This window comes from Rhinoraja longicauda, chromosome 7, assembly GCF_053455715.1.
Source record: "Rhinoraja longicauda isolate Sanriku21f chromosome 7, sRhiLon1.1, whole genome shotgun sequence".
Taxonomy (NCBI): Eukaryota; Metazoa; Chordata; class Chondrichthyes; order Rajiformes; family Arhynchobatidae; genus Rhinoraja; species Rhinoraja longicauda.
The window spans coordinates 15,066,729-15,089,761 of NC_135959.1; the positions used below are offsets into that span (position 1 = coordinate 15,066,729).

Consider the following 23,033-nt stretch of genomic DNA (forward strand, 5'->3'; position numbering starts at 1 on the left):
GCACATTCACAAATTTCTTATCCATTTGTTGTTGCTTCCGCATAGAAATATGAAAGTAGTATAAGTGATTTTACTAGTGAAGATGAGGAATTGGATACTTCAAAGAAAAAACTGAGGACAAAGACATTTTACAAACCTGATGACCATAACCAGCATAGAACTGCTCGTAGGATAGATTTAAATCAAAACAAAGCACAAAAGACTATCAGGTAAAATAGTGTTTTATTAATATTTAATGTTGGTAAATGTAGGAATTTGTGCATTTAATGTACAGTTTTGTATTATGTTTTCTACAATTTTGCTTTAACTTAAATGAAACCATTCCTTGCTGATGACAAAGATACATAGACAAAAAGTGCAGGAGGAGGCCATTTGGCCGTTCCAGCCAGCACTGCCATTCAACAGTTCAACAGAGCTTTATTTGTCATTCGGTACCAAGGTACCGAACGAAACTACATAGCAGTCACACACAAAAAAGAACACAAGACACATGACCCCAACACAAACGTCCATCACAGTGACTCCAAACACCCCCTCACTGTGATGGAGGCAACAAAACTTCCACTCTCTTCCCCACGCCCACGGACAGACAGCTCGTCCCCGACCGAACCGCACAGTCCCCGCGGCCGAGTCGCACCGGGCGCTGAGACGTCTCGCGGCCGAACCGAGCGATGGAAGGCCCCGCGACCGAGCCGTGCGCAGCTAAGTCCCGCGGCCGAGCCACACCGGGCGATGTTAGGCCCCGCGGCCGAGCCGCACCGGGCGATGGAAGGCCCCGCGGCCAAGCCGCACCGGGCAATGTTAAGTCCAGCGGCCGAGCCGCACCAGCGATGAAAAGTCCCGCGGCCGAGCCGCGCCGGGCGATGTTAGGCCCCGCGGCCCGGGCACTGTTAAGTCCAGCGGCCGAGCCGCACCAGCGATGTTAGGCCCCGTGGCCGAGCCGCACCGGGCACTGTTAAGTCCAGCGGCCGAGCCGAGCCGCGCCGGGCGATGTAAAGTCCCGCGGCCGAGCCGCACCGGGCACTTAAGTCCAGCGGCCGAGCCGCACCAGCGACGTTAGGCCCCGCGGCCGAGCCGCACCGGGCGATGGAAGGCCCCGCGGCCAAGCCACACCGGGCACTGTTAAGTCCAGCGGCCGAGCCGCACCGGGCGATGTTAAGTCCAGCGGCCGAGCCGCACCGGGCGATAGAAGGCCCCGCGGCCGAGCCGCACCCCGCGCCGTGAGGAAGAGACCTAAAAGAGAAAGGTTTCCCCCACCCACATCACCCACATCACCACCACCACCCCCCACACATACACAACCAAAAAAAAAAAAAAACCCATCCCAACACCGACACACAACAAAAAAACAAAACAAAAAGGAAAAAAGACGAACAGACTGCTAGCGAGCCGCAGCCGTTAGGCGCCGCCACTTCCACTTTCAATGTGATCATAGCTGATTATCCACAATCAGTACCCCGTTCCTGCCTTCTCCCCATACCCCTTGATTCCGCTAATAATCATTCTTTTAACAGCTTATATCCTTTTAATACTGCTGTGTAAATGTTGAATTGTAATGGAAATATTCACACCGATAATATACACGTGTAAAAATAATTTTTTACTTTTGTGATATTAAAAAAGTGACAGCTGAAAGAAATTTAGCATGTGTCTGGAGAAAGATTTCATGAAAACTGGGAAAAGTTAAGAGGTGAACAAGTTAAAAGATGCAGAGAAAGTGGGAAAAGAAGGGTCTGTTTTGAAACAGGTGGCAGGAAAGAATACAGGCCAAAAAGAATAACGGGCAAGGTGTGAGATGATGGTGATACAACAAATACCAGAATAAAAGATCAATCAAGGTGCAAAATTCATGTTTTTATATTTTGTCTATTTCGGACTGGTCCTCGTGGCATTTTTGAGTGAAGTAATTAAGTAGTTATACATTTACAAGTTATTTTAAAAAGATGTTTGTCCCCATTTTCTATCATATCCTCATCTACCTCTCAAATAGTCCTGACCTAAATTATAACTCTCATACACAGGACATTCTTTACTGGTTCCTCCTGATCAATATAGCTTAATCTCACATCATGTATTTATTCACTGATTCTGCTCTTGAGAATTGCTCTTTATGGAGACAGAGAAGACTTGACATTGCCTAGCATTTTGAGCTGCATGTATTTAATACTTTTTCTTTTTTTTACCTACAGTCAACACCCTATGCAAGAAGGTTCTGTACTGAGTAAAGAACAAGAGATACCTGCTATTGAGTTGAATGTAGATAGACTTGCCCTACTGGAACGCATTTATTTGGCCCGCGTTATAATTGAAACATTAAAGCTTCCTCCAGATAGCACTCGCACAATGCCAAAAGGAAAAGACAGCAGAGGAAAGCCACCTCGACCTGTTTCAGGAAGGAAATGGTAAGTTATAAAATATCACAGTACATGCATCTTTTCGCATTTGCTTTTAAGATGCGTTTCTGGCGCAGTGCTTTTTAATGTTATGGCAGTCTTTGTGAATGATCAAGTGTTCGATTAACCCTATCATCAGCATGTAATTTGGAATGCCACTTCAGTGTATTAGCAGGGGAGTGCTGTGTTTTCCTAACTGCAAATGGTGAATGGGTTGCTGATCAATTAGATTGCTTTGCAGTGGATGGCCTCAAACTTTTCAAGTGCTTGTACAGCTGGCCTGGTCACACAAGTAGCAAGGATTCCTTAACACCTATGACATAGCTTCCCAATGCTGTGAGACTTTGGATAGGTTTATGAAGAGGAACCCAGACCTCTACACCTATCTTTGCATTACAACATTTTATAGTTGGCCATTGCTGCTTCGCAGGCTGGTGGCAATAATGTTGAAACTGAGAAAGGTAGTTAAATCTTTCAATTGTTTAATTTCCTTGCATGACTTTGTTGTCATTATCTGAGAACCACAAAGTTCTTGCATAAATGTAAGTGCCTCTTTCACACTATTTCAAGGCATCTATAATATTAAAACTCTCGTTTGTTTGTTTGTTTGTTCCTGAACTACAGCCAAAACGGTACACGATAACGCAACAATTTTAGGCCCACCTTACTCACCATCTTGGTGCTAATGGAAGAAGTTTAATTGAAATTGGTGTTATATTTTTGAAGTTATTTACATTTTAAAGTTTAAATCTATCTCCTAGGAAGGAGGGAGGATAAGGGGGGGGTTAAGGGGTGGAATGGGGGGAGGGGAGGGGAGGGGAGGAGGGAGGGAGGAGGAGGAGAGGGTGCTGCACCAATGCAGGAGAAGTTTGGACCCAACGGGTCCACTTGGTCTTTTTTCTTATAAAGGCTTTCATACTTTTTTTTCTGCCTGTGACTATTAGATTCTTATCCAGCAGTTTTATGTTTTTAACTTAGTACCATTTCAGCAATGTCACTTGCATAGTTTAATGGAGGGCTGAAACAATCGTGGAAGTTACATTGCAACATTTGATTAATTCACTTGATAAGTTGTACCTAGGATTAAAAATAATGCTTGTTTGATAATCTCGCCTATTGTCAAGGTAGATAACATGATCATATGGGACGGAGTGAGAAAATATTTTGTAGGGATAATGCTTAAAGGTTTCTCGAGAGAAGTAATTGACCATAGTCTTCCTTGGTACAAGCGTTTTTCAATACTGGCAAACTTTATGATAAATGGCTGGAAGCATTCATTTGAGAGACCTAGGCTGGTTCTATTTATCAGAACATCTATGTGCAGGTGATAATCTGTTTATCATTGTGAAAGGCAGGAAAGATAGTTTTAGGGAAGATCGCTTGTCCTGGCGCAAGAAAATCTAGAGAACGTCTTGAATTTATTTGATTGGAAATAATAGTTTTATTTCCAGATTTTTATTCTAATTATTTTTTCTCCTTCAGCACTTATATTGTTGAGTATAATCTTCCTGTGTCCACATCTTCAAAGAGTGAAGTGCAGGAGCTTTACATGGGATCTGAAATTACAAGGATAGCTTCCAGCAAAGTTATAAAAGAAGGTAGGATGGATGGGCAAAACTCTTTCTGGACCATTTGAGTAGAAAATATATCAATATTGTTCGACAGGCTGATTATCTTCTACCTGTTTCCTGATGTTAGCGATGTCACTTAAAGTAGTGGTAATAAATAGCCTGGGACTTATTGTGACATTCTCCATGTGAAAATATGAAGAGGCTACATTCTGAGATGTGCATTAATTTGTGGGTTTTTCCAGAATTGGCAGAGGGCTCCTTGGCCAGGGGTCAGTATAACAGCCAGTGAAACCTACTTTAGGATGAAATGTTTGACATGGTGTTCTAACTCAAATTTCACTGTACCTTAATTGGTACATGTGACAATAAATTAAATATTGAATCGTGATCTTGAATCTTAATAAAAAGGAATTTGTGTAAGAGATGTAGTCCAGTAAATGCGTGTTCCACGTTTCATATCACGGTAGAAAACTTTTGCAGCCTTATTCAAAAGGTTTTTAAGTGGGTTTTTTTTGTTTGTTTTGTAGAAATGTTTAATGGGGAAGAATTCCATTTTGTACATTGAGATTGTAGTGGGCAAAGCAAAAGCCATATCGTCAAATTTTACGTCGGTCTCCTGGTTTTTTAATAATAGTTTTCTGCTTTCCATCCATATACGAGAATATCTGCCTTCATCATCCTTTTGAGGCAGTGAATTCCAAGTTCATTTCATTTCATTTTATTTTATTTTGAACATGTTAAAAGACATCAATTAAAAAACAAAATAAACAAAAAAACAGAAGAAATACAAAGAATTTCATCCATTACTTAACATGTGCGAAAAGGAGTAGGAAGAAGTGTGAACTTATTTAATCCTACCCCCATTCCCTAATCAATATTTATCAAGTACTGTCTATAATAACTAATACCTAAAATACATATATAACTACATATATACTCACTCACCCCTACAATCATATGAATATACCTATTTACACAATAATGTCTATATTAACTACATCTGATATATATACATACATTAGGCCAATCATATATATACATATACCCGACCATTTACATACAAAATATAAATACAAATATAGTCACCCACCCATATAATAAGTCAGATATTAATACAAAAATACTCATACACCCTTATATGTTCATATAGATATACTTATTTAAATAATGATGTGTTATTATATGTAGACCCCTGGTGACTGTTAAAAAGATCCTTTTTGACATGTCACTTCTGCCACCCCCACCACATGTCGACACAAATCCGTGTCCTCTATTTATTGACCACTCTACCAAGGAATCAAGTCCTTCCCGTGCACATCTTCCAGGCCTCTTAATTAAATCTCAGCCGATTATTACTCCAAAGAAAAAAAACCCTAGCCTACCACCATCTCCCCCTAAACATAGTTCTCCAACCTTGGAATCTCAGGAATCTCCTCCACTCACTCTCTGTTGCTCTCACAAATTTGCAATTGTGTGTTAAGCAGAACCGTACCGATTTTTTTATTTATTTACAGTGGTACAATTCCAGCAGCGGTTTGTTTTTCCTGTTTGTTTTGATGGTTTGATGATAGAGCATTGGTGGAACTCCAATCTTGTGTTCAACATTTACTCAAAAAAAATGACACAGAAAAAGGTTAGATTTCATTATTTTAAGTTATTTGATGTGGTAAATATTTATTTTCACTTGGTATTCTTTTTGAAAAAAAAACTATTTTGTAAATTGGACCAAGTTTATTTAAAAATCTTGACAACTGGGCTGAAGGGTCTCATTCCCTAATTCCAATTAGTTGGAGTTGGTGAAGTTTTATATTGAATATCATCAATTCCTATAATTAGAGTTGTTGTAATTCCCATTTAGTTCTGATTTACCCTGAAATTAATATTAATCTTTCAAATATGTTTTGAAGCAACTAGGGAAAGTATTGATCAACTCCATTTCCCCAACCTATTTTTCCATCTGCAGTTAATGCTGGAAAGGAGTTTGCAACTCATTACTGTCTGCAAGTGAAAGGAATTGGGCTTCAAAGTGCTTATTTCAATCTAAGTTAAAAATAATCATTTATTTTGAAGCATTTTTTTCTTTTGCCTATTTAATAAAACTTAGTACAAGTGACTTTCTTTTGTAATTTTTATTTGTTTACTGTACACCTGATCACTTTTGATAAATTCAAATGCCAAAAGATTGGGTCTGGATCTCTCTCAGGTTTCTCTTGTGCTCTTCTAAAGTGGCCACAAGGAGGCATCATTCAGCAAACCTAGAACCATACTCTTTCTGATATCTCCCCCTTTTCCTGAAAACGGAATAAATTCTTATTAATATTTACCATTGTAAAAAACAGTGAACTTTTTATGTGGTCATTTGTGTGAGGAATTCGAAACTAATTTTCTTTTTTGCCCACTGAAGCCAATTTTGATTGGTACAGCGAGTCTTGCACTTCGAACCATCATTCAATCAGATTTATTAAGTATAACCAGTGAATTACCTGTCAATATGATGTGTGACAAGAAGGAAAAGCTGCAACAGATTGGTCCTTTAAAGGTAAATATCAGAAATAAAAATGCTGTAATTTATGCAATGTGTAAGAAGGAACTGCAGATGCTAGTTTAAACTGAAGATAAACCAGCTTCTTGGGAGAGAAGGAATGGGTGACATTTCGGGTCAGCATCTCTGGAGAGAAGGAATGGGTGACATTTCGGGTCAAGGCCCTTCGTCAGTCTGAAGACGCGGCTCGACCCGAAACATCACCCATTCCTTCTCTCCAGAGATGCTGTCAGTCCTGCTGAGTTACTTCAACTTTTCGTATAAATTATGCAATGATTGGTGGGGAAATTAAAGGACATGGAACAGCTTGTCTGTTTACTTTCAGGGTCAGTAAATAAATTATGATGCAAACTGAAATAGGGGATATATGTTATGGTGCTGGGAGCGAGGACAGACACAAAGTGCTGGATCAGGCTGCATCTCTGGAGAAAAAGGATGGGTGACGTTTTGGGTTGGAACCCTTCTTCAGACTGACGAAGAGTTCTGACCCCAAATGTCAACCCATTCTTTTTCTCCAAGATGCTGCTTGACCCACCGAGTTACTCCAGCACTTTGTGTCTATTTTCGGTATAAACCAACATCTGCTGTTCCTTCCTAGACATGGTGCTAGGAATACTTAGCAACTGGCAGATCACCTGAGAAATTAACATAATTCTCTAAAGGTCTCTTGGTTTAGTTTGAATTTATTGTGGCCTAATTTCCTTTTCCTTTGTGTTAATGTTTGGTAGATATCCATGGATCTGGCTTCTGACAACAAAGATTTCACAAGTGCTAATTCCAGATTAGCTGCTTCTCCAAAGACTACTTATGCTGTTTCCAGCCCAGGACCAAATTTTCCATCAGATCACAATGTTGTTGATTTATGTCCAGTGGACCCACATTTTGGTGATCTGCAGGCTGGTGAATTATTAGAAAAAGGAAATACTGAAACTCATTTGAAACAAAGTCATATAATGGATGGCTCTAGAACTTGCAGTGCAAACCATCACCGCCTTCCCTCTGTAGCTGCAGCACAAAGTTCAATGGAGCAGTTTAATTCTTCAATAGAGGAAGAAGGTTTCTTACTCCATGTTCTTCTGATGGTACCTGATGGAAAAGACTTTACCATGGGAGATGGCTGTGTCCAAAAACAATGGAATATATACCTAAAATGTAAGCTTTTCAGCACCGAAGAGGCCACCAGATCTCCAGTTAGTTGGAGCACAACTCAACCAGTTTTTAACTTTTCATTGGTAAGTTTTCAAAGAATTTAAAAAGCAATAGTCAAGTGCATATGTTGACTTTTTAAATAAGAGTATTTCTATAATCTTAAAGAACATGCCCAAAAGACAGAAGGAGGTATTTGCTGTGGATGGGAAAGACGTGCAGTGGTGCAGTGAGAGAAGAGATGGCACATAGGTGCAGTGGTAGAGCTGTGTGAAGGCAACAGCGACTTGGGTAAAATCCTAACTACGCATGTTGTCTGTGCGGAGTTTGTACGTACTCCCTGTGACTGTAGGTTTTCTCCAGGAGCTCCAGTTTCCTCCTACATTCCAAAGAACTGCAGGTTTGTAGGCTAATTGGCTTCCGTAAACTTGCCTCTTGTGTAGGATTATAAAAGCGGGATATCATAGAAGTAGTGTGTCGGAAGGAACTGCAGATGCTGGTTTAAACCAAAGATAGACACAAAAAGCTGGAGTACCTCAGCGGGACAAGCAGCATCTCTGAAGAGAAGGAATGGGTGTCGTTTCGGGTCGAGACCTTTCTTTAGAACTAGTGTACAGGTGATCGATAGCATGGACACAGTGAGCCGAAGGGCCTGTTTCCACATTATATTTCTAAACTAAACTAAACTAAAGAAAGATTACTGGTGAACATTACTTGCAATTTTGTAGAGGTTTCAGTATAAAACCTCTAAAGAACAATTTGTTCTTAGTTCCTTGTGTGATGAATTTATTTAGTGCTAGCATTGTTAATTTAGACATAGCATTGCAATTTACAGAAATTTAATTGCATCCCCTTTAGCAACTCATTACCATTTAAAACCCAAGCTATAAGACACATTAATTGGCCATGAAAATTGATTGAACTGTCCAGCCTTTTATATAAACTGTACTTCATTATTGAAAAGCTGCATTTCATTTTCAAAATCGATCATACTAGATATGCTAAGATTTTTCATTCTTTTTATTAGGTAGCTCCGATCACACTGACCCCCACACTACTGGAGAGGATGAAGAATAATATGATGATTATAGAGATCTGGAATAAAGCAATGACCTCAGGACAAGAGAATCTACTTGGGCTTGTGAAATTACCACTTCATCAATTTTACTTATCATTTAGGTAAATAGCATTCAGTAAAGGTGTTTTTGTTTAATTTTTTCACATCGTGATATGGTATAGAAATTTAAGATATACTAGCACAAGGCACATGTTAACCACAAAGGGCAGATTTTGTCTGAAATTTGGGGAACAAATTAATTTTAAGGTAGGAAACATGACTAGTCCAGATCTGCTAAACTGCTATAAGTCGACTGTTAAGTACTTGTGTTTTTTTTGTTAATGATTATTTAATGAATTATCAGATTGAATGATTGATCTAGTGATTAATTTAGCTGTATAAATTTCGTCTGAACTAAGCAATTTAAATAACCATGGACGATAGCAGCTGCTTCTCCACGAATCCACATTTGCTCAGTATATGTCCTGCCTCTTAAAAAACCCATAAATTGTCTAAATTTGCTGCTTAGTGGATACAATAAACATAGTGTTATGGTTTTAAAACATTAAAGCTCATGAATTTTTAATCAAACCTATTTTCACATGTTTGTGTGCATTGTTTTCACCATGTAAATACGCATGTGTGATTTTTGCATATGTACTATGTGGTTTCCAAGTTATCAATCGGCAGGAAAACATAGAACAGTACAGCAAAGGAACAGGCCTTTCAGCCCACAATATCTGTGCCGAACGTGATGCTGAGATATCTACCTGCACATAATCCATATCCCTTCAGTGGCTGCATGTCCATATGCCTATCCAAAAGTCTCTTAAATGTTATTAAAAGTGTCCTGATTTTTAAAAATATGTTACCTTCTGCCAGTATTTTGCTTTATTGCTACGGTGTTTGCCTGAAGGGGCTAGAGTTTACTCGTGCGGAAAACTGAAGAGAGTGGATGTTCTGATGCTGCATTAAAGTTATTGTTAATTCTTACCTGGCGTCTTGCCTGATTCCTGCCGCGTCCAGACCCACTACAAATACCTGTTTTGTACTTGTATGCGTACTGGACATTAAAAAACTGAGAAATGGCTGTAACGGGTGGAAGCCAGTAAGGTGGAGAAAAAAAACCCATTTAGCGCACTTGATTATTATGATATTACTGTATAATATTAGGTTTAATTTAATCAGCAAGTTTTTTTTTAGATGTTTTTTGTTAAAATTACACTAAGATTAGATGTTCTGTTTAAACATGCACAACCCTCCCATGGTTTTAATTCTTAACTGAAGTGTAGCAAGTTGAGAGGGTGGCAGCAGATTTGTATACAAAAAAATTTAAACTTGTTTCCTTTTGAAATATAGATTATTTTTTGTGTGTCATTAGGGATCCCAAGATTTCCCATTTACTGCTCCAAGCTCAATATCCCGTGGTTGCTGTGGACAGCTACATGCCAATGATGGATGTTTTCACAGGGAATCAAAGGGGTCGCCTTCGAGTTCTATTAGCTATGGGAGGAGCAGACCAAATAGCAGCACTTCAGAAACTAAAAAGTGACGAGGAGGTATCTATCGCCGGTTTCCAGAGGACACCACATTTCTTGGATGCAGTGCCATCAATTCTATCAAAGGTTTGTGATTATTGTACTGCAAAATGATGTTGTAATGCAACTCCAGTATGCTGAAAATACATCTTACACAGATTTTGCAGCAAGAGCCAAATAAAAAAATTGTGCATGTCCATTTTCGTCAATCTCTGAAAACTCATATTATGTTGCCATAATTGGAATTATTATGCAGTACTAATTATGATCCAGTAATTAAAATAATACTGATTCCAGTTAACAATATCAAAGTTACATATTGAGCTTTGTCTCATTGAGTTGTATCCAAGGAGAAGGATGCCCTGTATGAGGTTGCATTCATCTGCAGAGCTTTGATTTAGTAATGACGCATCTTTAATGTTGGGAAATTTTAGACAGAGTTGTTTACCTTCTCAGAGCATGAAAACACGCACTCAAATGCAGCAAGTATGAAAGGTAGCAAAAAAAATACTTTCATAGTTTAAATTGAGTTTCTTGCAAAACTATGACACTGCAAAACCAAGTCGAATGAGATGTAATACTGAAGAAGTTATATTCAGAGTTAGTGTTATTTAGTGTAGAAACAGCCCTTCAATCCAACTTATCAATGCTGTCTTTCTGAGCTAGTCCCATTTGCTGCCATTTGGCCCACATGCCTCTGAACCTTTCCTATCCAATGTTTTTTAAACATAATAATTGTTCCTGACTTTACCACTTCCTCTGGCAGATCATTCCATGTACACTCCATCCACTGTGAAGAAACTTGCTGTTTGGGTCCCACTCACCTTCAATTTATGCCTTCAAGATTCCACGCAATGGAAGCAAACTATGACAATCCACTTAGAGTCATAGAGTGATACAATGTGGAAACAGGCCCAACTCGCCCACACCGGCCAACAATTTCCCAGCTACCCAAGTCCCACTTGCCTGTGGTTGGTCCATATCCCTCCAAACCCATCCTATCCATGTACATTTCTAACAGTTTCTTAAATGATGGGATAGTCCCAGCCTCAACTACATCCTCTGGCAGCTTGTTCCATACACCCACCACCCTTTGTGTGAAAAAGTTACCCCTCGGATTCCTATTCAATCTTTTCCCCTTCACCTTGAACCTATGTCCTCTGGTCCTCAATTCCCCTACTTTGGGCAAAAGACTGTGCTTCTACCCAATCTATTCCTCTCATGATGTTGTATACCTCTATAAGATCTCCCCTCATCCTCCTGCGCTCCATGGAATAGTGACCCAGCCTACTCAACCTCTCTCTGTAGCTCACACCCTCCAGTCCTGGCAACTTATTTATGTTCTTCATTATTTTATAAATCTTTAAGGTCATTCCTCAGCCTACTTCACTCTAGGGAATAATATAATCCAGTTTATTCACCCTTTCATAACACAAACCCCCAGTTCTGACAACATCTTTGTGAATCTTTACTGCACCTTCTCTATCTAAATCATAATTTTCCTATAGTATGGTGACCATGACTGTACACAATATTCCAGTTGGTCTCATCAACATAATGAATAGCTATCACTGATGTCCCAAATCTTACACTGAGTAGCCTGGTCAATGAAGGCAAGCGTGTGCCATACACTTTCTTCACCACCTTGTCTATATAGATTATCAATATAATGTATGTGACAAACAGCATTAGACCCAGGACTGAACCTGTGGTGCACCATTGCCCTCCAATCTTAAAAAAAAACCCTCCTTCACCACCCTTGGACTCCTTCCAACAAGCCAATTTTGTACAACGTTGGCTAGTTCACCCTGGATCCCAAATGATCTAGCCTTCTGGACCAGTCTACCTGTAGGGCCTTGCTAAAATCCATGTAGATAACATCTACTGCCTTCATCAATCTCCTTGGTGACTTCTGCAAAAAGCGCTCAAGCATATTTGTGAGACACTATTTTCCCACACACAAAGCAATGGCTAACTACCCTTGATCAGTCCTTGCCTTTCCAAATGCAGGTGGATTCTGAGAGACAGGATCTCTGGTAATGCTACTACCATTGCTGTTAGGCTAACTTAGTTGGGAGATCTTGCTTGACATGGATGATTTGGGTGGAAGGGCCTGTCTATGACTACGTGACTCTTTATTGGCTGACAAGGTAGGAACTGGAGGACACAGAATGTAGGTAAATGGCAGAAGAACTAAATTAACATGAAAACATCTTTTTGCAGAGTGGCTGAGAACTGAAATTCACTGCCAGTGAATAAATAGAAAGTGATTAATTTGTGCTGTTCATATGGGAACTAGATAAATACATGAAAATCAAAAAGGTTTAGTTTAGTTTTGTTTAGAGATATAGCGCAGAAACAGGCCCTTCGGCCCACTGAGTCCGTGCCGACCAGCGATTACCCCGATGGTTGTGTGGCAATATGGGAATAGGTCTGGTTTAGTATTTCATACATCCTGCATGGACGTGTTTGGATGATCTCCTTACATGGTGGAACTTTTCTGAACTGTTTCTGTAAGACAATATGTTGAGTTAGATGGCCATCGGACAGGATGCCATTCCTACGTAAGGTGAAACATCAATGAAAAAAGTGACTGGAACTCCACATCTATTCTGCAAACTACCAGCCAGTTGATTTTCAGTAGTTTCTATGCTGTTGAAATAAATGCTTCTCAAGAATTTGGTCATTCAAAATATACAAATATCTGCATTGTGCCATCATATGTAATGAAAATGATGATTTATTCATATATTTAGAAAAAATAAAACTTAAGTTTCTCTCTTGAGTTTAATCGTATAACTATTCTGATGTAATATGTAATATTTCAGTCCAATAGACGTGAGACTGAGCCACTGATGGAACACACTTTTGAGATGAATGTGATAAAACTTAAAGGATTGACTCCTTTGCAGTCCACTGTTTGGGGAGAGGCAGACTGCTATGTACAATATCATTTCCCAACTCACGATGCAAATATCATATCTGAGGTATTGCCAGTGGAACCTGGTAAGTAACTTTATTTTAGCCCTGTTTTTCAGCCAGCACATAGCACTAAAAAATAGATTTTTTTTGCTCTTAATGATATATATTATCAAATATTCTGTGGAGTGATTACGTTCTATATCAGGGTCTTGTCTATATTACTAAATCTCTCATCTTGTGTATATATATACGTATATATATATTGCAATTTGTACGTGCCCGAAATACAGCCAAAACAGTACACGATAGCACAACAATTTTACACCCACCCTACCCGCCATTCCCCTGCTGTCTCAATTGATCAAGTGTTGTTACATTTTAAGAACAATTAACTTAATAATCTTTAATAAATGCACTGCCCCCCCCCCCCGGCCGGGTGGACCGGCACCCGTCTCGGCATGCCCCGCATGACCTTCCTCCGTGGTGTAGCGCGGCGGCAGAGGGTCAAACAAGATGGCCGTTGCCACCGAGCTGCTCTGGCCGACGCGATGGACGCCCGGGGCCGAGGTGAGTGGCTTCCTCTCCCCTTTCCTCCAACCCCCACCCACCCAAGGCCCCGGGGGACACTCCCCGACCGGCAAGTGGTCCACGGATCGTCAGTTGGGGGAGGGTTACCGGGCCCACAGGAGAGCCTTGCACCCAACGGGGGTTGCCGTGCCCATAGGAGAGGTTTGCACGGAGGGTTGCCCGGAGGGTTAAAAATCACTTTTTAAACTTTAATACTTACATAAGATGGCAGTCGCATTCGAGCGTGCGCAGTTGGTGGATGGTTGCTGCTTGGAGGGGGGGCGGGACCCGCCCGAGTGACAGGAGAGGTGGCCAATGAGGGGGGGGGTGAGCAGAGCACGCAGGAGAGATTTGGATCCAACGGGTCTACGCACATCTAGTAAATATATAAAGAAGAAAGACTAAAAAATAAAGCAATCAAAAGTAAGCACATATGAAGTATTTTGTTGAGTACTACAGAGAGAAATTAGATAAAAGGGATGAAGATAATTTAGAGATACAGATGATAATGAAACGGATAAAAATATTTAAATATTTACTATTATTGTTTTCTTGGTCAGTATTTTTTTTGTTTCTCTGACTGAGTGGCATTCTATGATCGGTTTTGTTCTGTTTTATTTAATCATAACAGTAGCAGTGAATTCTAACCTTACCTTGCTCCATCTTTGCAGTATTATCTCTGGAGCCTCCCAAGAGCCTTTCTAGACTTCCTCCTCTTCAACAGGTTCAACAAGTACATCAACACGCAGATCTGCTTCTCTGACACCATCTTTGGTGTCAGACTGCTATCCATTCCTGGATGATCTGTAATTTACTCATAAAGACTGAAGTTGGTGTTTTGAGCCTCTGTAACCAACTCTTTATCTTCAACATTGATCTCGTGTTTCCCTCAACCCTTTACCTCAGTCCTGAATTCCTATTCAACTCTCAGCTGAAATTCTAACCCTGAACTCCACGTTGCTTCTACCCACTTGCCTTTTGCAGACCTCCCAACCCTTCCGAATTTGGCGGAAAGTTTCCACTTTCTTATTTCATTTCCGCCATTCTGATTTTGCCTCACATTTTCCCGCAAAACACATGCCTTGCCCCTCCGCTCGCCTCGCCGCTGGCCCAGCCTCAACGCTGTACTCGCCTCACCGCGAGCCTGGCCTTGCCTCACCGCTGGCCTGGCCTCGCCTCTGAGAAAAAAGGCAGCACAGCAGCAGGCCCTTTGGCCCAACTTATCCATGCCGACCAAGCTGTCTATCTACATTAGTTCCATTTGGTCTGTATTCCTCTCCAATTCCTATCCAATTACCTACCTAAATGTCTTTTAAATGTTGTATTTGAACCTAGCTCTTCCACTTCTTCTGGCCATATTTCCACCACCCTCTATGTGTAAAAACTTTCCTCTTGGGTCTCTTCTCCTATGCTCTCCAGTTTTACAATCCCCTGCCCTGGGAAAACGACTGTAACATCCCCTTATCTATGTCCTCATAATTTTATATACATCCATCAGCTATTCCATTTCCCACTAGTCTTTGTGTACCCAGATCCTGTCCGCTATACTACCATCTGCATGCTTACTAATAATTTCCTTGGGTCCGGCACCGATCCCTGCAGCACACTACTGGTTTCAGGTCTCTTATATTCAAAGCAGTCCCCCACTACTACCCTCTGCCTTCCATTACTAACCCAATTTTGTAGCCAGTTTACTATCTCAATCTAGAAACCATGTGCAATAACCTTCTGGACAGCCTACCGTGTGCGACTTTGTCATGGGCCATGCTAAAGTCTATGTAGACAATATCTACCGCCCAGCCATCATCAATTCTCTTGGTCGCCTCCTCAAAAAAAAAATAAAAAAATTTCTAAGACATGATCTCCCACGAATCAAGCCATTAGGATGTTTAGGCATTTTCCTGATGCTCAGGAAAACTTGATTCTATTTAGATCAGCGCAGTTTTATATTTTCTTATGTTTTAAAATATTATGAAGATTAATTTTTACAGAGTTGAGTTACATTTTGTTATATGTATTTATTTTCCTGTAGGTATCGTCTTGAAGTCATTTCGCACTGCAACCACATTGTGTGTTCCAGATCCTGTATTTAATCACTGTCAAAGTCACTTACTTCTGATCCCAATGGATCTTCCAGTGCAGAGAATACTATTGGATGTCTGCTCAACGCAAAGACTTGAAGGAGGTGGTGGCATTCAATTTGAGGTTTGGTGTAGGTAAGCACAATAGCTGTAGAAATATATACATTTTAAGTTAGATATGGTGACTTTGGCAATCAGTTGTTCAGTTTGAGATATTTCAACAACTGAATCAAATTTACCTATTTTACATAGAATATGTTGCAAAATTAATTTCCCAACCTATTTTGTAAAATTATTTGGCTTAATCCAGTGTAAATTCCAAAGATATATAATTAAAGTGATGTTATGGCTATATTTTAGAATTGCACATCTATTGCATATTTATTGGGCAGGGATTTAATAGGTAGTTCATGATCGTTAAGTCATGGTTGAATTGTGATTTACTTTTTCTAAATGTATTTTGTTAAGGAAGTTACTCCTATCAGTTCTGGCTATCCTGTTGTATATTCCCAAACATCCAAAATTATTTTCAAGAGAGAGTTGGACATAGCTCTTAGCTATGGGATATGGAGAGAAAGCAGGAACCAAGGGATATGGAGAGAAAGCAGGAACCAAGGGATATGGAGAGAAAGCAGGAACGGGGAACTGATTTTGGATGATCAGCCATGATCATATTGAATGGCGGTGCAGGCTCGAAGGGCCGAATGGCCTACTCCTGCACCTATTTTCTTTGTTTCTAATGTAAATATTGACAAGATGGTCCACATAATTTAGCCACTACTCTCTACTCTCATGGTGTATGAAATGAGCTGCCACAGGAGGTAGGTGACATGGTTACTGTAACGGCATTGAAAAGACACTTGGATCGGTACATGGATAGGAAAAGTGTAGAGGTATGTGGGCCAAAAGTGAGAAAATGGGACTAGCTTGGATGCGACATCTTGATCAGCATGGACCAGTTGCGTCAAAGGGCCTGTTCCACGCTATATGACTCTATCATGCACTTCAGTGATATTACTTGTTGATATATTTTTCTTCTCCCATCCACACCTTTATTGAGCATACTGAGGCCATTTACAGCCAATTATAATTTCCTGACTTGCTTAACATTTTCAATGACAAATATATATAATATATATATATATATATATATGTATAATATATATATATATATAGTTTCACCATATAATTTACTGGAGCTACCCAGAGACATTTTTTAGGCTTGTATATAAAGGCATACTATCTCTTTCCATTGTGTAGCATTAATGATTGAGGTTATTATACTCTTTATTATGTCACCTCACTTGCTGAGTACAGAATTTTCCATTTATATTTTGGATTTGTAATACCTGCAGAGTTTTGCTTATGTTTTAAGGGCCATGTTGATGCTTACTGACTTTAGAAGTATTAGTAAAGGAATTTAAATATGTGCCTGTAGCAGCTTTATTACTTAGATGTGCTGTATCATATAAATGTGTAATTAAAGGGAAAAGCAGGCATTGAAAAAGTTTCTGCTTTACCCTTTTTTTGCAATCTGTACAATAATTTGTCAAACAATTTTTGGACAACTTGAGTAATATAGTCCTACCAATTTATTCATACTTCCTTCTTTGATCATTTCTCATCGAATGTCACAATCCATTTGAAACAATTTATAAAGCTGGATCTCCTGTAGAGGGCATGGCTGTGTGAAGGTATAGTTGTCTTTGCAGGCTAGCTCCGAGGTTCAGAATTTGAGCAAAGGTATGTTTCATTGGAATATAATAAAGTCTTTAAAAAAAACTGAAATTATTTGAGATTTTTAAGATTTTGGAGGAAATTGATAAAGTGGGCACTTTTTCCCCAATGATGGCTGGGTCCAGGGTAATAGGATATGAACTTAATATTGAGATCAACCCATTTAGTAATTTTAAAAGCAAATAATTTTCAGAGTTAGTCGGATTGTGGGACACTGAGGAAAAGGCAGTGGATGTTGACACAATTTTCAATTTGAGATAAATACATCTTTGCTAGTCAACAATATAAATGAAAACTGAACCAAACCTAGTGCAGTCAACCATTATCTCATTGAATTGTGCAATGTGATCTAAATGTCTCTCCTGCTATTTCAATGTTACGGTCTCATTTCATTATAGGTATTCTGCTTTAGCAATAAATATCACGGTGAAAAAATTGTATGACAACCAGCAGGTGGCATAAGATTTCATGAATAATAGAAAGTATTGTAGTTTAATGGAAGATATGATTCATAGAAGCATTCAATGAACTGCATTAATTTTTATGGGAACATTTTTTAACTTGGAAGTTATTATGCAATCTGATGCATATAGTATGGACCTTTCATTTTATTTTCACAGGTATTATTACCCTAATGTTAGAGATCAGGTTGTTGCCAGAGGTGTCCTCCCTTTGTCCAAGCTATGTGGCATGGTGACAATGCAACATCACAAGGAAGTTGGAGTTCAGATCTTCAGTGTTCCCCTGATACCAAGGACAAAAAATGTTGAAAAGCATCTTCCACATTCTACTGGTAGGTGAACTTTTTCCATAATTTTTATTGGACTGGATTAACAAAGTACTTGAGGAGAATTCCATTCAATTTCTATTTTTGAAGGCAGATGAAGTGAGAACACGTCAATAATGTCGGAAAGCCAAACCAAAATACTCGCCAGGTATAAACTGTAGGCCAAATTATTGGTTTCACAAGTAATTGTACAAGTTCAGAGAAACTAATAACCCAGTTGGTTCAATTATGAGTCTTGCAAAATACTACATACATTATTGGGAAAAGTTTTACATATTTCACATGAATTCTTCCAAATGTGAACTTTTTAGTGGCATTTTCAAAAGTTAAACTGTATCAACTAAATTCATATCTGATGTTCTTATTCAAGCATTAAAGAATGGTTATATCACAAGCGTTCTACCTTCCATGCAGGTCAATCAAAGTAATATCATTCTTTCACATATTACAGGCTTATTGGATATTAGTGTAAAATACAGATGTTCTGTAAAAGCAACTGAGGATGCCAGAGAAGGGGTCATATCATCTCGAGCAGTGACTCTTTCAGTACAGTTGCTCCGAGCTTCGGGTTTACAAGCTGCAACAAGGTAGGGATAATTTCATAGATCTGAATTGGAAATCCTCTTTAAACTTTATTAATGTTAAAACTATTGGTGGGATTTTTGTTATACATATTCCATTAATAAAATCAGATTTATAATTGATTTTAAGAAAAACTGCCTTGACTAACTAAATGAGATTAATTACTGCGCATTGGGGCCAGTTGAAAGCAATGAATATAATTAAATTCAGAGCCAATAAACATAATTGATAAAGTGGCATTAAAGAAGATTACTTAAGGTTGACCATATTAAAAATGGGGCACAATCTCAGGGGTGAATAGAGAATAGCAGTAAAGAGAATAAGTGAAAATGCAACTGAAGTTCCATGTTGATTCTTAATCAGAGTATATAGTACCCTCTGTAATGTTTGGGACAAAGACCCATCATTTATTTATTTGCCTCTGTACTCCACAATTTGAGATTTGCAATGGAAAAAATCACACGTGGTTATAGTGCACATTGTCAGATTTTATTAAAGGCCATTTTTATACATTTCTATTACAAATGTCAAATTGAGAAGTACAGAGGCAAATAAATAAATGATGGGTCTTTGTCCCAAACATTATGGAGGGGACTGTATATAACAGATTTGGAAATGGATTTAATAAGAACAAAGTCAGTGTGCTGATGCCAAGTTAGAGGTTAGGGGCGAGGTCAGCCTAGTGGCTTGCGGTCGGCGGTCGATGAGGGCATGGGGGAACCACCGTGAGGGGGGGAGGGGGAAGAACAATGGAGGACCCGGCGTGGGGGGACTGCCATGATGGAGGAGGAAGAGCAATGGAGGACCCGGCGTGGAGGTGGAGGGGGGTGGGGGGGTGGAACAAAGGACGAGCCGGCAGGGGTACTTTGTAACTTTGTCAGCGCCATTTCTGTGGCGATTATTTGCATACCTTGGGTATGTGAGCAAAGAATTTCACTGTGCCTTGTTACATGTGACAATAAAGTATTCCATTCCATGGCAAACTGAGAAAGGATGTAGGAGACCATGAAAATACATTAACTTTTTAAGATTATCCGGTAATGAAGATGAATGTACAGATCTATAAAATTGTAAGGAACATAGAATGGATATACCTTAAATGATAGAAATCCAAGTTATAGTTTTGAACATATTTTGAACACAAGTTTAGAAACCTATTTTGATTTATCAGCAGCAGTCGTTATACCAATGGTTTAATAAATGGTTTACGTTTATTTTATTTCTTTAAATACAGGGCTGTAGCAGAAATTAACCATTTGTTACATTACCAATCTGAAGTCGGTGTGAACACGTATGTTACAATTCATATTTCCTTTCTTCTGGGAAATGAAAAGCGGCGCACAAAAGTTGTGGCCCGTACATTCTGCCCAGAGTTTGACCATTATTCTGAGTTTCCAATTAATCTTATAATTCAGAAATCCAATGGGGAGAGTTTCAGTTTGGCTGAACTACTAGATTCATCAGAAGCTGTGTTTACCATCTATCATCAGTCTAATAAAGCAGGTAGGCTTTGATTCTTCATTTATCTCTGTCTTTTAAGTGCATGTGTTGCTATTTCGCACTACCTCCGCACTTCCCATTATTTCTGGATTCCATCACGTGAAAAATACCTACAGCTGCACCGATATTTAGATGACTTACTTACACACAGTCTAGAAAGCATTTAGCTTTGGATTATTAAATAGCAAATAACATTTGCACCAATGGAAGGTTAGACACTAATGCTCTCTAAGAGATCTTAACCACTTCCTTGCGATATCCACACTATTAGCATTGTCAGATTTGTCATGATCAATATCTTGTGTTCACAGTCGACCAGAAACTTCACTGTGCTAGTCATATAAATAATGTGGTTATGCAAGCAAGTCAGAAGCTGAGCATTTGGCAATGATTGACTCACCTTTTGATCTGTCCATTCTCTCCATAGCCTAGATTTGTGCATCATCAATACTCAAACATGACCAGGCAATCCATGTGATTGTCATCACATTCACCATCTAAAACATTCAGCCTATTCACTATTAGTGCTTACTAGTTGCAGTGGATATTATCCACAAGATGCACTGCAGACACTGAAGCTTCTTCAACAGCACTAAGGACATCTATGATTATCAGCACAAAAGAAGAAATAGGCTAAAATAATGCATGGAAGCACTGTCACTTCCAAGTTATTTTTGCCTGTCATCTGGACATGGAAAATGTTTTGTCATCACTTAGAACGGTGACATTAGATCAGAGTTATGAACACACTGCGTAGTAGCCACAGCGCATGGATTTCAATGTTTCAAGATGGCAACTTATCCTCACCTTATTAAATGCAGTTAGGGATGAGCAAAAAATGCCTATGCCATTGACCCAAGCAAATTGCCTGATCAGTTAATATACATTATACATCCAGCTATACATTACATAAAATAATTAATTCTGAACATATGAAAGGTAGTTTAGTCATTCTGAAGAAGGGTCCTGACCCAAAACATGGCCTATCCATGTCCCCCAGAGAAGCTGCCTGACCCGCTAGGTTTCTCCAGCACTTTGTCTTTTTTTGTAAAGCAGCATCTGCCACTCCTTGTGTCTACATTTATAGTCAGTTGTTTTCTGTGTTTGTCTCGATTTTTCATTTAAATCTGAAGGCTGAATTGTTGCATGATTTGGAGCGTAATTGTTGTCTTTTATGTACTAGAGAATTTACGTGCAAGTAACTGCTGACTTTTACGATATCCTTTCTGTTTGCAGCTAAGCCAAATACAATTTTAATTGGTTCATCAAGAGACATTGAATTGGGAAATGTACGGATTCCTCTGGCAGATCTTCTGACCAAGCGAACAGGTAATGCAAAGTCTGGTACAATGAGATTTTGTATTATAATAATTAGCATTTACGAACCTAGGAATATAATCCGAGGATTTCCGAAGTTTAATAGGAATAACATTGTTTTATTATAATTCCTAGAATGTGGTTAAAAGCCTCAATTTAATCAATGTTACTTTTTAAAAACTTGTTAACATAAGGCTTTCAAGGTAAAGTAAGAAATATTTCATCCCTTAATGCAGTGTATGTCATAGTGATTTGCTTTGTCTTTTCTTGGCACAACAGAATGAGAGAGAATGGATTGGAGAAAGACTGGGAAAAAAAGGAACGTGACTCAATCTGACACTAATTGGCACTATCAGTGAATTAGAGTCCCTTGGACAGGTTAGAGAGTAGATTCTCTTCCTGTTTTATGTCAGGAAATAGGACCTAACAAGGAAAGAAAAAATAAATCATTCTCTCATGTCCTCGGTCTCTGTTGCATCACCTTCAATGATGGTATCCCTCACAGGTGCCACTATAATTACTTCTTTCTTCCTTAGCTAAGGATGCCCATTTACTGTAGTGGACCGAGCTCTTGACTGTGTCTTCTCTATTTACTGCACCTCTGCACTTGCTCCTTCTTTTCCTGGACAGAGCAAGTTCTCTGGTCCTTGCCTTACACCCTGCTCACCTCCATATTCAATGATTCATCCTTCATGGTTTCATTCAGCTCCATCAGACCCATTATCCATCCCCTCCACTTCAAGTATTTTGTAGAGATTACTCCCTTCACAATTTTCTTGTCTGCTCTTCCATCCCCATCCAACCACTACATTCGGCAGTTTTTTAATTAAACTGTAGAAGGTGTATCACTTGCACTATTACTACTTCCCTTCCCACCTAAGCATTCTTTCCAGCAGTGACTTGCTTGCAATTAAGTGTACAGAATGTAGCCTTCTTTACATTGGAGAAACCAAACATACTTTATTGATTGCTTTGTGGAGCACCTGCACTTAGCCCACAGGAATGGCACTGAGCTTGCAGTCGCTTGCCATTTTAATTCATTATTCCACACCCACTCTGATCTCTCTGTTTGTGGCCTGTGTTATTGCAAAGTGATTCATGCATGCTCATTTTCTATCTAACCTTAGATAACATGTTGTGTTTACCATTACCATGTATACTATTTTACTCTGTGAGCTTCATTGCACCATATATAAACGAATCAAAATCTTTCTTTCTTTCTGTCTATATAAAAACCATAGATATACACAACAAGCTAGAGTACCTTGCCCCTTGTGTGTAGTATGTAAAAGT

The 23,033-nt window shown here is 39.2% G+C and overlaps 1 protein-coding gene across 1 annotated transcript in view; it reads left to right on the plus strand.

Moving 5' to 3' along the window:
- c2cd3 (C2 domain containing 3 centriole elongation regulator) overlaps window positions 1-23,033 on the plus strand; it is an 86,424-nt gene that overhangs the window by 21,208 nt on the left and 42,183 nt on the right. Inside the window, exons 9-22 of the mRNA XM_078402150.1 lie at window positions 46-209; window positions 2,190-2,402; window positions 3,876-3,991; window positions 5,479-5,597; window positions 6,369-6,503; window positions 7,235-7,738; window positions 8,680-8,831; window positions 10,091-10,334; window positions 13,076-13,253; window positions 15,769-15,952; window positions 18,175-18,347; window positions 18,793-18,928; window positions 20,158-20,426; window positions 21,660-21,752. Coding sequence (XP_078258276.1) covers window positions 46-209; window positions 2,190-2,402; window positions 3,876-3,991; window positions 5,479-5,597; window positions 6,369-6,503; window positions 7,235-7,738; window positions 8,680-8,831; window positions 10,091-10,334; window positions 13,076-13,253; window positions 15,769-15,952; window positions 18,175-18,347; window positions 18,793-18,928; window positions 20,158-20,426; window positions 21,660-21,752 — 2,680 coding nt within the window. The remainder of the gene's footprint in view (window positions 1-45; window positions 210-2,189; window positions 2,403-3,875; window positions 3,992-5,478; window positions 5,598-6,368; window positions 6,504-7,234; window positions 7,739-8,679; window positions 8,832-10,090; window positions 10,335-13,075; window positions 13,254-15,768; window positions 15,953-18,174; window positions 18,348-18,792; window positions 18,929-20,157; window positions 20,427-21,659; window positions 21,753-23,033) is intronic.